The 16,107-nt window shown below is 45.5% G+C and overlaps 1 protein-coding gene across 1 annotated transcript in view; it reads right to left on the minus strand.

Moving 5' to 3' along the window:
- trrap (transformation/transcription domain-associated protein) overlaps positions 1 to 16,107 on the minus strand; it is a 236,575-nt gene that overhangs the window by 12,516 nt on the left and 207,952 nt on the right. Inside the window, exons 63-64 of the mRNA XM_070901735.1 lie at positions 14,050 to 14,267; positions 12,438 to 12,622 (exon numbers count right to left, since the gene is read on the minus strand). Coding sequence (XP_070757836.1) covers positions 12,438 to 12,622; positions 14,050 to 14,267 — 403 coding nt within the window. The remainder of the gene's footprint in view (positions 1 to 12,437; positions 12,623 to 14,049; positions 14,268 to 16,107) is intronic.

A 16,107-nucleotide genomic window follows, 5' to 3' on the forward strand; every position in this document is an offset into this window, starting at 1 on the left:
AGAGAGGTGGGGGGAAGAGAGAGGGCGGGGGAGGGGGAGAGGGGGAGGGGGAGAGAGGGCGGGGGAGGGAGAGAGGGCGGGGGAGGGAGAGAGGGAGGGGGAGGGAGAGAGAGGGAGGGGAGGGAGAGAGAGGGAGGGGAGGGAGAGAGAGGGAGGGGAGGGAGAGAGAGGGAGGGGAGGGAGAGAGAGGGAGGGGGAGGGAGAGAGAGGGAGGGGGAGAGAGGGAGGGGGAGAGAGGGAGGGGGAGAGAGGGAGGGGGAGAGAGGGAGGGGGAGAGAGGGAGGGGGAGAGAGGGAGGGGGAGAGAGGGAGGGGGAGAGAGGGAGGGGGAGAGAGGGAGGGGGAGAGAGGGAGGGGGAGAGAGGGAGGGGGAGAGAGGGAGGGGGAGAGAGGGAGGGGGAGAGAGGGAGGGGGAGAGAGGGAGGGGGAGAGAGGGAGGGGGAGAGAGGGAGGGGGAGAGAGGGAGGGGGAGAGAGGGAGGGGGAGAGAGGGAGGGGGAGAGAGGGAGGGGGAGAGGGGGAGGGGGAGAGAGGGAGGGGGAGAGAGGGAGGGGGAGAGGGGGAGGGGGAGAGAGGGAGGGGGAGAGGGGGAGAGAGGGAGGGGGAGAGAGGGAGGGGGAGGGGGAGAGAGGGAGGGGGAGGGGGAGAGAGGGAGGGGGAGGGGGAGAGGGGGAGGGGGAGAGAGGGAGGGGGAGGGGGAGAGAGGGAGGGGGAGGGGAAGAGAGGGAGGGGGAGGGGAGAGAGGGAGGGGGAGGGGAGAGAGGGAGGGGGAGGGGGAGGGGGAGAGAGGGAGGGGGAGGGGGAGAGAGGGAGGGGGAGGGGGAGAGAGAGAGGGGGAGGGGGAGAGAGGGAGGGGGAGGGGGAGAGAGGGAGGGGGAGGGGGAGAGAGGGAGGGGGAGGGGGAGAGGGAGGGGCAAAACAGTTAATGAGAAGCAAAGGGGAAAAGGAAGAAGCAGACGCGGAATAGAGGGAGGATCTCTATATTCTAACAGAGATTCAATTGATGATTGAATTCAATTGAAGCACCTTGGGATGTTTTACTATGTTAAAGATGCTATATAAATAAAAGTTATTACTTGCGTGCTAAATTAGGAGCTGCGCAATAAGATAAAGCCCATCTGTTGAATCATTATTCTGTTATTACCGGCCAGATATTTGCCTACCTCCCCTGACAACGGATGTGGTACTGGGGCTCAGGGCAGCTGACCATGCCAATGCCAATGCTGGGGATGGGCAAGCTCCTGTGGTTCTGTATGACATGAGCCTGGGTCCAGCAGATTGTGGAGTGGTTAGCTATTTGACAAGTACATGCTCGCTGAAAGGGAAATAATCGAACTTTCACTTGTGCCGTGTGCTCAATACAGCACTGAATGAAGAAAGGTTAGCTGAGGAAAATAATTGAAGCCCACAGGCTACAGCCTGTTCCCTGGGTTTTGGGTGAATTCAGATGAACACATTACAGTATTGCCTCAAGGACCTTAATTTATCTATTGTGCTTCATACAAGTCGACATGGGCAAACATTCTATTCACCGACATGCCAACATTTGACATTAAACTGATTTTTTTTTAATACATCAAGTTGCTGGAAAGAAATAATCCCACAGAAACCGTCGAGAGATTTTCCACTTTGATTTTGAGATGAGAGGGTTTAAAGGTTGTCTCCAAATGTAATCTGTTAAAGAAAGGCCAGAAAGTATCATTGATATTCAATGGTCGGGTTCTTAGAAATGACAACCCTGACCAAATCAGTGAGTATTTCTACCGTCCAGCTGCATTTCCATACGCTAAGCAATCATGACAGCAGCCAAGGGACACAGCTGCCTCGATATCTCAGCGCAGCATCAAATGGAACGGTAAAGTGATCCAGGAACATCAATCTTTCTTTGAGGAGTGTGAAGTGATATTTTAAAAATAAATCAGGGATTAAAGCCTTCAATACTTGGTCCAGTCCTAATGGGCAAGGAAGCTGGGAACGGTAGCACAGTGGTTATGTTACTGGACTAGTAATGCAGGGGTCTGGGCTAATGATCCAGAGACCCGAGTTCAAATCCCACCACGGCAGCTCGGGAATTTAAATTCAGTTAATTAAATAAAACTGGAATAAAAAGCTGGCATCAGTAATGGTGACCATGAAACTATCAGATTGTCGTTAAAAACCCACCTTGACACTAATGTCCTTTAGGGAAGGAAATCTTCCACCCTTACCTGGTCCTGCTCTTAAGTCTGTGACTCTTAACTGCCCTCAGGATGGCCTAATAAGCCACTCAGTTGTAACAAACCACTACGACAAGCAAATAAAAAAAAACGGACCGGCCACGGACATGACATGACATGACAACAGCACACCCAGCCCAGTCGACCCGGCAAAGTCCTCCTCGCTAACATCTGGGGACTTGTGCCAAAATTGGGAAAGCTGTCCCACAGACTAGTCAAGCAACAGCCTGATATAGTCACACTCACAGAATCTTACCTTTCGGCCATTGGAAACATAGAAATTTACAGCGCAGGAGGCCGCCATTTCGGCCCATCGTGTCCGCACCGGCCGACAAAGAGCCGCACGGCCCTCGGTCAGCAGCCCTAAAGGTTACATATAAACCTAGGAACAATGACGGAAAGGCAAAGAGCAACCAGTCCGCCCCACACAACTGCGACATCCCTTATACTGAAACATTCTATACTCCATCCCAACCAGAACCATGTGATCTTCTGGGAGAGGCTAAAACCCCAGGCCAATTTAGGGAGAAAAAAATCTGGGAAAATTCCTCTCCGACCCATCCAGGCGATCGAAACTAGTCCAGATCATCACCCTGGCCGTATTCGATTCCCTGCAGTACTTACCATTATATCTGCGCCCTGCAGTACTTACCATTATATCTGCGCCAGCCAAAAGGTCATCTCGTCGAATCCCAATTACCAGCTCTCGGTCCGTAACAGGTTACTGCACTTTAAGTGCCAATCCAGTCATCTCTTAAAAGTGCTGAGGGTTTCTGCATCCACCACTCTTCCAAGCAGCAAGTTCCAGATTCTCACAACCCTCTGCGTAAAGAAGCCCTCCCCCCCTCAAATCTCCTCTAAACCTTCCACCAACCACCTTAAAACTATGCCCCCTCGTTATACATCCCTCCACTAATGGAAATAGGCCCTTACTATCCACCATGTCCAGGCCCCTCAATATTTTGTACACCTCCATGAGTTCTCCTCTCAACCTCCTCTGTTCCAATGAGAACAAACTGAACCTATCCAATCTGTCCTCATAACTAAGATTCTCCATTCCAGGCAGCATCCTAGTAAATCTCCTCTGCATCCTCTCCAGTGCAATCACGTCCTTCCTATAATACGGCAACCAGAACTGCACGCAGTACTCCAGCTGTGGCCTAACCAAAGTATTATGCAATTTAAGCATAACTTTCCTGCTCTTATATTCTATGCCTCGACCAATAAAGGAAAGCATTCCGTATGCCTTCTAAACCACCTTATCGACCTGGCCTGCTACTTTCAGGGATCTGTGGACAAGCACTCAAATGTCCCAGACTCCTCCATCACCATCCCTGGGTATGTCCTGTCCCACCAGCAGAACAGACCCACCAGGGGTGGTGGCACAGTGGTATACAGTCGGAAGGAAGTGGCCCTGGGAATCCTCAACATTGATTCCAGATGCCATGAAGTCTCATGGCTTCAGGTCAAGCATGGGCAAGGAAACCTCCTGCTGATTACCACCTACCGCCCTCCCTCAGCTGATGAATCAGTACTCCTCCATGTTGAACACCACTTGGAAGTAGCACTGAGGGTAGCAAGGGCACAGAATGTACTCTGGGTGGGGGACTTCAATGTCCATCACCAAGGGTGGCTCGGTAGCACCACTACTGACCGAGCTGGCCGAGTCCTGAGGGACAAATCTGCCAGACTGGTGAGAAAACCAACATGAGGGAAAAACTAATTTGACCTAGTCCTCACCAATCTACCTGTCGCAGATGCATCTGGCCATGACAGCATTGGTAGCCGCATAGTCATTGTGGAGACGAAGTCCCATCTTCACACTGAGGGCACCCTCCATCGTGTTGTGTGGCACTACCACCGTGCTAAATGGGATACATTCAGAACAGATCTAGCAGCTCAAAATTGGGCATCCATGAGGCGCTGTGGGCCATCAGCAGCAGCAGAATTGTATTCCACCACAATCTGTAATCTCATAGCCAAATGCACAGCCTTGATGTCAAGGGCAGACACTCTCATCTCACCTCAGGAATTCAGCTTTGTTGTCCATGTTTGGACCAAGGCAGTGATGGCAGAAGCCAAACAGAGCATCGGTGAGCAGGTTATTGGGGAGTAAGTGCAGCTTGGTAGCACTGTCGACAACACCTTCCATCACTTTGCTGATGATTGAGAGTAGACCGATGGGGCGGTAATTGATCACGTGGGCCTGGATCGCCAATGAACATCTAGTATTCTCATTGATAATAATGGGAACTCCGTTTGTACAAGCTCCCATTACTATCAATGAGAATACCCCTCAAAAAATAAGAAAACACAATAAATTAAAAAACGCCTCATATTTAAAATTAATTGAAATTGAATGTTTTAGAAAAAAATATTTTGGGGATTTAAAAAAAAAACATGTTTTAATAGGATTAAAAATAAACTTACCTTAATGGACAGCTTTTAATATAAAAATGAGTGATTAAATTTAATTTTTCTATATTTTAAAACTCTTATGCTGGTAAACATAGACTATGCGTCTGCTTTTACCAGGCGAAAGAGTTTGAAGGACATTCACTGGGCAGGAGTTGGGTAAATAGCCCGATCTCTCCCGCGCGGATGTCCTTCTCCCGGGGATGCGTGCAATCCGCCAAAGATAGCGGTCTGTCGACAGACCGCAAAAGTTCTGGCCACATACGCATTGCACGCCAAGAACCGGCATTTGCTGGGCCTTTTCCAGCGCGTGCGCACATGGTGCACACCCGGAGAGGCTGCAAGTTTCTGCCCACTATCTTTGACGGTTCTGTTAAGAGTTCTGAGAGGTTGTAACTAACAGAACAGATAAGGGGGAACCCACAGATGTGGTGTATTTGGATTTTCAGACGGCATTTGACAAGGTGCCACCCAAAGGTTAATAGAATCATAGAAATTTACAGCACGGAAGGAGGCCATTTCGGCCCATCGTGTCAGTGCTGGCCGACCAAGAGCTATCGAGCCCAATCCCACTTTCCAGCTCTTGGTCTGTAGCCCTGTAAGTTACGGCACTTCAAGCAGCACATCCAAGTACTTTTTAAATGCTATGAGGATTCCTGCCTCTACCACCCTTTCAGGCAGAGTTCTAGACCCCCACCACCCTCTGGGTGAAAAACATTCTCCTCAAATTCCCTCTAAACCTCTCCTCTACCACTTAGTTTAAATCTATGCCCCCTGATTATTGATCCGTCTGCTAAGAGAAACAGGTCCATCCTATCAACTCTATCTAGGCCCCTCATAATTTTATACATCTCAATAAGGTTTCCCCTCAGAATCCTCTGCGCCAAAGAAAACTACCCCAGCTTATCCAATTTTTCCTCATAGCCAAAATTCTCCAGTCCAGGCAACATCCTCGTAAATCTCCTCTGTACACTGTCTAGTGCAATCACATCTTTCCTGTAATGCGGTGACCAGAACTGCACGCAGTACTCCAGCTGTTTCATACAGTTCAAGCATAATCTCCCTGGTAATAAAGGCAAGTATTCCATATGCCCTCTTAACCACCTTATCTACCCTGTCCTGCTACCTTCATGGAATTGTGGACATGCACTGTAAGGTCCCTCTGTTCCTCTACACTTCAATGTCCTACCATTTAATGTGTATTCCCTTGCCTTGTTAGCCCTCCCCAAATGCATTACCTCACACTTCTCTGGATTGAATTCCATTTACCACTGTTCTGCCAACCTGACCAGACCCCACCACAAACTGTGTTCCCTAGCCACCGACTCCATCCCTCCCGCTAGCATCAATCTGAGGGTGAACAAGACTGTTCGCATCCTCGGTGTCATATTTGACCTTGAAATGAGTTTCCAGCCACATATCTGCAGCATAACTAAAACCCCCCGTTTCCACCTCCGTAACATTTTCCGTCTCCACCCCTGCCTCAGCTCTTCTGTTGCTGAAACCCTCATCCATGCCTTTGTTACCTCTAGACTTGACTACTCCAACGCACTCCTGGCCGGCCTCCCACATTCCACACTACGTAAACTTGAGGTCATCCAAAACTCAGCAGCCCGTGTACTAACCCGCACCAAGTCACTATCACCCATCACCCCTGTGCTCGCTGACCTACATTGGCTCCTGGTTAAGCAACGCCTCGATTTCAAAATTCTCATCCTTGTTTACAAATTACTCCATGTACTTGCCCCTCCATATCTCTGTAATCTTTCTCAGCCTCACAATCCCACAAGATGTCTGCGCTTCTCAAATTCTGTCCTCTTGAACATCCCTCATTATAACTGCTCAACCATCGATGGCCGTGCCTTCAGCTGCCTGGGCCATAAGCTCTGGAACTCCCTCGCTAAAACCTCTCCGCTTCTCTACCTCTCTTTCCTCCTTTAAGACGCTCCTTAAAACCTACTCTTTGACCAAGCTTTTGGTCATTTGCCTTAATTTCTTCCGTGGCTCGGTGTCAAATTTATCTGTTTGTCCATAACACTGTTGTGAAGTGCCTTGGGATGTTTTACTATGTTAAAGGCGCTATATAAATACAAGTTATTGTTGATATCTTCATGCAGTCAACAGCTTTCTTCTTCATGATGAACCACATGGCCAATTTTTGGATCATCTGCAAACTTCTTAATCATTCCCCCAACATTCAAATCCAAATCATTGAAATATACCACAAAAAGCAAGGGACCCAGTACTGAGCCCTGTGGAACCCAACTGGAAAACTTCCTTCCAGTCACAAAAACACCCATCAACCATTACCCTTTACTTCCTGCCTCAGCCAATTTTGGATCCAACTTGCCACTTTGCCTTGGATCCCATGGGCTTTTACTTTTGTGACCGGTCTGCCATGTGGGACCTTATCAAAAGCCTTGCTAAAGTCCATATACACTACATCATATGCACTGCCCTCACCGACCCTCCTAGTTACTTCCTCAAATAATTCAATCAAGTTAGTCAGACACGACCTTCCCTCAACAAATCTGTGCTGACTGTCCTTGATTAATCCGTGTCTTTCTAAATGAAAATTTACCCTGTTCCTCATAATTTTTCGTAGTAATTTTCCCACCACTGAAGTTAGCCTGTAGTTACTCGGTCTATCCCTTTCTCCCTTCTTAAACAAAGGTACACCATTAGCAGTCCTCCAATCCTCTGGCACCACACCTGTAGCCAGAGAGGATTGGAAAATGATGGTCAGAGCCTCTGCCATTTCCTCTTTTGCTTCGCTCAACAACTTGGGATGCATTTCAACCGGCCCTGGGGATTTTATCCACTTTCAAAGCTGCTAAACCCCTTAATACTTCCTCTCTCACTATGTTTATTTCATCGACTATTTCACACTCCTCCTCCCTGATTGCAATGTCTTGTAAGAAAGACTGGTATTATAGAGATTCATATATTCAATTTGTAGTCATTGACCAACTAATCTTGCCCATGATTCTCTGTGGACATGGGAATGTTAGAAGCTCCTCAAATAACAAACTAACACAAGCTGCAAGCCAAGGTCACATTATTATAATAACAATGTAGAAATTGGAGTCAGCTTAATCAAAACTAACAGAATACAGGAGCATAAATAAGAGGTTCCAAGGAGATGAAGGAATTTGTAAACAAGGTAACATGGACAAGTAGGCATTGATTTAAAATTACTGGAGGCTGGAGTGGCCAGGATACTCGCTCTGGTTTGAGTGACAATGGTATTTTGACCATTAGAACCAATTGTTAAAGACCATATACGGTCACTGGCCAAATGAACTTTTGATGATAAATATTGTTAAAACATCGATACTCAAAGAATACCTTAGCACAGAGACGGCTGCAGTAGCAACATACAGACTTAGGACATCGATCTGTGCACGGAACTTCCAGAGACCTGGGCCTGCGAGCTTTCGTCAACTCTCGCTTTTTGTAAAGTATACTATTGTTGCAAGCTTAATAAATCTAATCTATTGCACAAACCACACTGACTGCTGCCAATTGATAAGTCTGGTTAAAGGACCCTTAAGCGTTCCATCGTCCCTCTCTTTTGTGAAAACAGATGCAAAATATTCATTTAGAGCCATACCCACGTCTTCCGCCTCCACACAGTCTACCTTTATGGTGTCTAATTGGTCTTACTCTTTCCTTAGTTCTCCTTTTGCTCTGTATTTATAAAACATCTTTGGGTTTTCCTTCATTATACCCGCCAATATTTTTTCATGCTCTCTTTGCTTTCTTAATTTTGTTTTTAATTTCATCCCTGCACTTTCTATACTCTAGAGATTCTGCAGTATTGAGCCCTCGGTATCTGTCATAAGCTTCCCTTTTTTTCTTTATCCCACCCTGTATGCCCCTTGACATCCAGGGGGCTCTAGATTTTTTTTAGTCTAACCTATTTTCTTTAAGGGAACATACTTGCTCGGTACGCTCACCATCTCCTCCTTGAATACGCACCTGGGATCCGTGGGCCATGACGCTGCCCTCCAGTACACAGCGCCAAACAGCAAGTTCCAGAAGGGCCCCCAATCCGCTAAATTCACATTTTATTCGGATACCGATGGTGTACTCCGTAGGTACTCCGTAGCGCCGACTGCAAAATCACGGCCTACGTTTTCCATGTGTGCAGTACTTGGAAAATAGTACTAAAAGTAACTATGACGCAGGTTTTGGCTTTTGAACAAAAATGTAAATGGCAGGTAATTGTTACAGAAGGACTGGTATTGTATCCATCGCTTACATGATCTCCGCCCATGTAAGTAAGTCCCAGCCTCATTCTCTACTACTTTAACTAACCAACCACATGTGATTAGCAAACAACAACTTGCATTTATATAGCGCATTTAACATTGTAAGACCTCTCGAAGCGCTTCACACAGACGTATTCAGACACAAATTTGACGATGTGGCAAAGAAGGAGACATTAGGACGATGAGCAAAAGCTAGGTTTTAAGGATGAGAGAGATTTGGAGGAGAGGTTCAGGGAGGGAATTCCAGAGCTTAGGGCCTAGGCAGCTGAAGGCATGGCCACCAATGGTGGAACGATGGACAAGCTCAAAATACAATTAAATTGCAGTTGCCTCGAGATCTTTGCTTTCAATAGATTATCCTTCACGTGTCAATTTGCATCATCCTCACCTTTAATCAGGAGCTATATATGCAAAATGTCAAACATGATAAATAGTGTACTGCTATAAACCAGAACTCAAATCAATAATTCCCCAGGTGTACAGAGTGTTCTAAAGCTTTGCATTTGTACATTAGCAAGTTATTTTAATCAAACTGATGATAAAATCTTAGCCATCTTATTCTTGGTCCATGCAAACGTGCACTACGATAAAATAACCTCAGTAAGTTTTCACCAGGTTATTTGTGACATAACAAGCCCACATTAACTTTAGGTGTCACAATCATGCAAAGATTCGACATCTTTCAGTCGAGTTTGGTTATCAGATTTGATCTTATTTTAACAGAATTTGATTTGCAATAAATGTAAAATTTCGCAAAGTATGATGACAAAGTGTCTTAGAAGGGAATATGTACCAGATTTAAACAAAAACCGGCTTCTGCTAATAGAGGAGTTAAAAGATGTTGGTGATAAAATGTACTTTATTCTCATCTATAAAGGAATTACTGTACATAGTTTATTTAGGGCAGGCAGTCTGCTCATTTTTGAGATCAATTACCCAGAAAAAAATATGACCTCCCAAATGTGATTGAAAGCACAGAAAGCTGAGCAAATTACAGCATACCCTGCAAATTCAGAGAGATTCCGATTTTATTGAATGTTCATCTTTTCAAAACACTTACCTCATTCTGACTGTGTGAAGCCTCGTAAGGCAGATACATTATTTGACCTTTAAAGCAAATGGTTTATTTGAACAGGGATACTACATCACTTTCCCGAGTGGAAGCTCAGCTTTGGTCTTTGACGTTTGGACTATTTTTCTTCCTACTCGCTGGCCCGCCCTCCAGAACAAATGTTCTGCTCCTCTCACAAGGCCACACAACGCACACTGGGACGCATTTCCACAGGCCTCCACTTTAGTCAATGCAATAAATGCCAAACTCCACACAACATGACAGAAGTGAAAATGTATGAGACGTTTAAAAGAGCCATTTGTACAAACCTGGAATTTAAAAAAAAAACACAGGCATCCACCAAAAAAGGGAGGTTTAAAAGATTTTAAACATGTTTCAGTTAGGAAGTGAAGTCTGTTCAGGTCTAAAACAAGGAGCTACCCCCTATTGATCTGGGCAACTACCCATTGCATCAAATGGACAGCACAGAAACAGGTCATTCAGCCCAAATGGTCCATGCTGGTGTTTATGCTCCTCACCAGCCTCCTCCCATCACACTTCATCTCACTCCATCAGCATAACCTTCTATTCCTTTCTCCCTCATGTGTATTCTTGATGTCTGAACAATGCAGGGAACGATAAGTGATGGTGAACACGAGTAAGATTCTGAGGGGGCTTGACCGGGTGGATGCAGAGAGGATGTTTCCCCTCGTGGGGGAATCTAGAACTAGGAGGCACAGTTGCAGAATAAGTGGTCGCCCATTTACAATGGAAATGAGGAGGAATTTCTTCTCTCAGGGTCGTGAATTCTCTGCCCCAGAGAGCTGTGGAGGTTGGATCACTAAATATATTTAAGGCGGAGATAGACAGATTTTTGAGCGATAAGGGAGTGAAGGGTTATGGGGAACAGGCAGGGAAGTGGAACCGAGTCCATGATCAGGTCAGCCATGATCTTATTGAATGGCAGAGCAGGCTCGAGGGGCCGAATGGCCGACTCCTGCTCCTATTTCTTGTGAATGAGGAAAAAGCCACAAAATCTCTTCTGCCAATTATTGGACCAGGACCAGTGACTTTGAAATCAAGACCATTTTTGAACCCAGCGATTTATTGCATAACACCAGCAATGATGTAATGTATGTGCTGTTGGCACCAGTTTCTACCTACCAGGAGTAAAATGTAATATTTCAATCAAAATAATGTTATCCTACATTTCGTGTTTGCTCCACTCTGAAGGTCAGTGATCAGGGTATACTGTCCAGTCTCTGAACAAATGCACTGGATCAGCCTCTGATGTGACACCTGCCCGTTTATTACGCCATGTAATCTCCTTCTTAATCTGGTACCTGCAACTTTTCCAGATTTTTAACATCCACCAATAACTTTTGCCTCCTGTACAATGTACCAACAGTATGTCATCTTTCTCATTACAATCAGCCTCGTCACTGCTCTCTGCACTACTTCAAGGTCCCTCTCATTAATCAGTCTCCTCAAACCATTAATTTTCAACATGCACCTGTAGCAACAGAACTCAAAGCCCTCCATTATTCTTATATCAGTGCTCAAGGTCCATTCTCGCATTCATTCCATGTTATTCAGCGCACGACACTTAAGCATATTAACAGTCATAACCTTAAATGCTTCTTTTCCAATTCTCATCTAGGTTTAACTTCTTCATTGCTTCATCATCTTATGTTAAGACTATCGAAAGGGACAATTGTATCCACCTACACTATTTTCAGATTATTCACTAATTTACACAAGGGCTAGGAGGGATAAATTATGAGGACAGATTGTATAAACGTGGCTTGTATTCCCTCGAGTTTAGAAGATTGGGGGTGATCTGATCGAGGTGTTTAAAATGTTAAAAGGATTCGATCGGGTAGATACAGAGAAACCATTTCCTCTTGATGGGAGCTAGGCAGTTAATGAGTGAAATTAGGAGCACTTTTCCACACAATGGATAGCAGAAATCTGGAATTCTCTGCCCTGAAAGGCTGTGGATGCTGGGACAATTGGAGCTTTCAAGACTGAGATCGATAGATTTTGGCCTCTTGGGCATGCCTGATCTTAATCGCTCCACCATTGGCGGTGTGTCTTCATTTGCCAAGGTCCTTGGGTATGAAATCCCCTCCCTAATCTTCTCCGCCTCCCTACCCTCGTTAAAACCCGCCTCTTTGACCAAGCTTTTGATCACCTGTCCTAATATCTCCTTGCGTGGATGGGTGACAAATTTAATTTGATAACACTCCTGTGAAACGCCTTGGGATGTTTCACTACTTTAAAGGCGCTATCTAAATTCAAGTTGTTGTTGTTTTTGTAAAGATTGCGAGGGATATGGAACCAAGGTAGCCAGACGGAGTTGAGGTACAGATCAGCCATGATCTAATTGAATGGCAGAACAGGCTCGAGGGACTGAATAGGCTCTTCCTGTTCCTATAAAACCACCTAATCTCAGCAAATGAACTCTTTGATAAACTTGGTACCTGATGACTTGCTTGGGTTCCTCTGGCCTGCACAGTGGCCAACCTGTCATAGTAGCGGGATATAGGATTGTCATGTTCAATGCCCTTCTTAGCACAGCGTTGCTTGTAAATTTCCACAAGAGAAAGTGATGAAGGATTGTCTTCGACCAGTCGCATTTGAGGAGAAACTGCGACAACACGTGGCACTTTAAAACAAATAGGGAAAGCACTAGTTGGGACACCACTCATTGCAACTTCAACTGGCATTGTTCACAGACAAGGAGTCTTAGTTAATAATAAAAAGGAGGGTTAGTTAATAGTTAGGAACAACCATCACTAAAGCAGATTATCTGGTCATTAACTCATTGCTGTTTGTGGGAGTTTGATGTACATGAATTGGCTGCTGTGTTTCCCTACATTACCACAGTGACCGGGGGTCCAGGGGCAGCATGGGCCAGCCCACACTGCAATCTATGGATAGTAGGAGCATGTTGCACACTAGGTCCATGCAGCAGAGCAGGTCTCCAGTCGTCTTGGGTAATCCTTGCCACTGGACCAAGACCTAGCTCTGTCAAGCCCGTGTGGTGGCTGGTGTGCAACGGCCACCACACGTTAAAAAATCCACGCACAGGCATCTTCCAGGCTTCAACATATAGTTCGGTACCTAGAATGTCAGGTCCCTCATTGAAACACTTGTGAACTCATCCCTTTTTGGTGTGGAAGCAAGTCATCCTCGATGGGAGGGACTGCCTAATACTATACTACACTTCATAAGCTGTAAAGCGCTTTGGGATGTCCTGAGATCATGAAAGGGGCTATAGAAATGAAAGTCTTATTTTCCTAAATAGGTCTTTCTTTAAATATTTCATCCATTCCAGGAGTTAGGTGAAAGGATGCCAATTGTAAATATATATGACTGTTACTCATTTGATTGTTCCACCCAGTTATCAAAATTAATCTACTTGATATGTTAAAACTTAAAACAATGTTTAAGCTGATGCGCTCCCATTTTCAAAGACTGGAATCAGATTTGATGGAGGCATAGGGCAAGGTGAGTAGCGAAAAGCAGCGGCAGACAAGGGTGGCTGTTTCTGGCGTCTGACCGAGCGTTTACCTGGATCGCAAGGCTAGGACATTCTCAAAGGTAATGGGACTCAGCAGGGAGTGATCAAAGATAGCAGAATCAAAATAATCCTGGGGAAGGAGGACACCAAAGACCCAAGAACATATACATGGGTGTTGGAGTCCGGTTCTCAGAAACGTTCGCAACAGAGAGTAATCTCTAACTGAACACAGGAAAAGCTCACGTGCAATTAGCTTCTAAGGAAAGGGTCAGGAAAGTGTCTATGCAGCAATTAGACCTTGTGGTCCTGGAGGGACACAGCAGTTACATTCAACTTAACAGAAGAATATTGTGCATTAAATGGTATTATCTTGCAGTCAGTGTAATAGTCAGTGCATTCTCTAATTTACGGTGAGCAACACTAATTGTATTAAGACTCGACTGGGACTCAAAGAACTGACCGAATCGTCAGACGGTGTGTGAAAATGTATACTGGCTCTTTGTGGCTTTCTTGCATGTATTTCTGTGGGAGGACAACATCTGGAACAGATACATTCCACAAAACGCTACCTGTGAAGAATAGGTGCCTCTTAGTGGTCTCCTTTCTTTTCTCCAAGCAGGGATTCAAGAGCCTCAGCAGCTGTAAAACACGCTCTTCCCGCCGAGACTCTGTCAGACAGGCATCGTTCATCACCAGGTACGGGTATATCTTGCCGTTGTGACCCCGGATGTAAAGCCTACGAGCTGCCGTGTTATGCTTTTGGACAATCTCCACTCTGGGCATGAACCTGATGCACAAAGGACAATATTCAGACCGAGACAAAAACTCCTGAACGTTTTACAGTGATGGATTTGATGGACAAACGATACGGCACAGAAAAAGGCCATTTGGCCCATCGTGCCTGTGCCGGCTCTTTGAAAGAGCGATCCATTTAATCCCACTCCCCCGCCCTTTCCCCATAGCCCTGCCTATTTTTCCTTTTCAAGTATTTATCCAATTTCTGTTTGAAAGTCACTATTGAATCTGCTCCCACTGCCCTTTCAGGCAACGCGTTTCCGATCACACCAACTCGCTGTGTAAAAAAAATTCTCCTTTCCCCCCCTGGACCTTTTGTCAATTATCGTCAATCTGTCTCTTCTGGTTACGGACCCTTCTGCCACTGGAACCAGTTTCTCATCATAAGCCCTCACCAATTTGAACACCTCCATTAAATCTCCCTTTATATTTTGCTTTGTTGACAAAACATGTAAATCACTTTAATATGTATACAGTCACATCCATGAAGGAACACAACATAGAATTAAATAGAATATACAGCACAGAAGCAGGCCATTCAGCCCAACCGATCTGTGCCGTGGTTTATGCTCCACACGCGTCTCCTCCCAATGGATCAACCCCATCATAGCCTTCCAGCATAGCTTTCTATTCACCTTTCGCTCAGGCATTCATCTAGTTTTCTTTTGAAAGCATCAAAGCTATTTGTCTCAACCTCTTCCTGTGGTAGTGAGTTCCACATTCATAGCACTCTCTGAGTAAAGAACATTCTCCTTATGTCCCTATTGGATTTATTAGTAACTTGTATTTATTAGTAAATCTTACATAAGAAATAGGAGGAGTAGGCCATACGGCCTCTCGAGCCTGCTCCGCCATTTAATACGATCATGGCTGATCCGATCATGGACTCAGCTCCACTTCCCCGCCCGTTCCCCTTATTCCCCTGTCAGTTAAGAAACTGTCTATTTCTGTCTTAAATCCATTCAATGTCCTAGTTTCCACAGCTCTCTGAGGCAGCGAACTCCACAGATTTACAACCCTCAGAGAAGAAATTCCTCCATCTCAGTTTTAAATGGGCGGCCCCTTATTCTAAGATTATGCCCCCTAGTTCTAGTCTCCTCTATCAGTGGAAACATCCTCTCTGCATCCACCTTGTCAAGCCCCCTCATAATCTTGTGTGTTTTGATAAGATCATCTCATATTCTTCTGAATTCCAATGAGTAGAAGCCCAACCTACTCAACCTTTCCTCATAAGTCAACCTCCTCATCCCCGGAATCAACCTAGTGAACCTTTTCTGAACTGCCTCCAAAGCAAGTACATCCTTTAGTAAATATGGAAACCAAAACTGCACGCAGTATTCCAGGTGTGGCCTCACCAATACCCTGCATAACTGTAGCAAGACTTCCCTGCTTTTATATTCCTTCCCCTTTGCAATAAAGGCCAAGATTCCATTGGCCTTCCTGATCACTTGCTGTACCTGCATACTAACCGTTTGTGTTTCATGCACAAGTACCCCAGGTCCTGCTATACTGCAGCACTTTGCAATTTTTCTCCATTTAAATAATAACTTGCTCTTTGATTATTTTCTGCCAAAGTGCATAACCTCACACTTTCCAACATCATACTCCATCTGCCAAATTTTTGCCCACTCACTTAGCTTGTCTATGTCCTTTTGCAGATTTTTTGTGTCCTCCTCACACATTCCTTTTCCTCCCAACTTTGTATTATCAGCAAACTTGGCTACGTTACACTCTGTCCCTTCCTCCAAGTCATTAATATAGATTGTAAATAGTTGGGGTCCCAGCACTGATCCTTGCGGCACCCCATTAGTTACTGAGAATGAACCATTTAT

This window comes from Pristiophorus japonicus, chromosome 15, assembly GCF_044704955.1.
Source record: "Pristiophorus japonicus isolate sPriJap1 chromosome 15, sPriJap1.hap1, whole genome shotgun sequence".
NCBI lineage: Eukaryota > Metazoa > Chordata > Chondrichthyes > Pristiophoridae > Pristiophorus > Pristiophorus japonicus.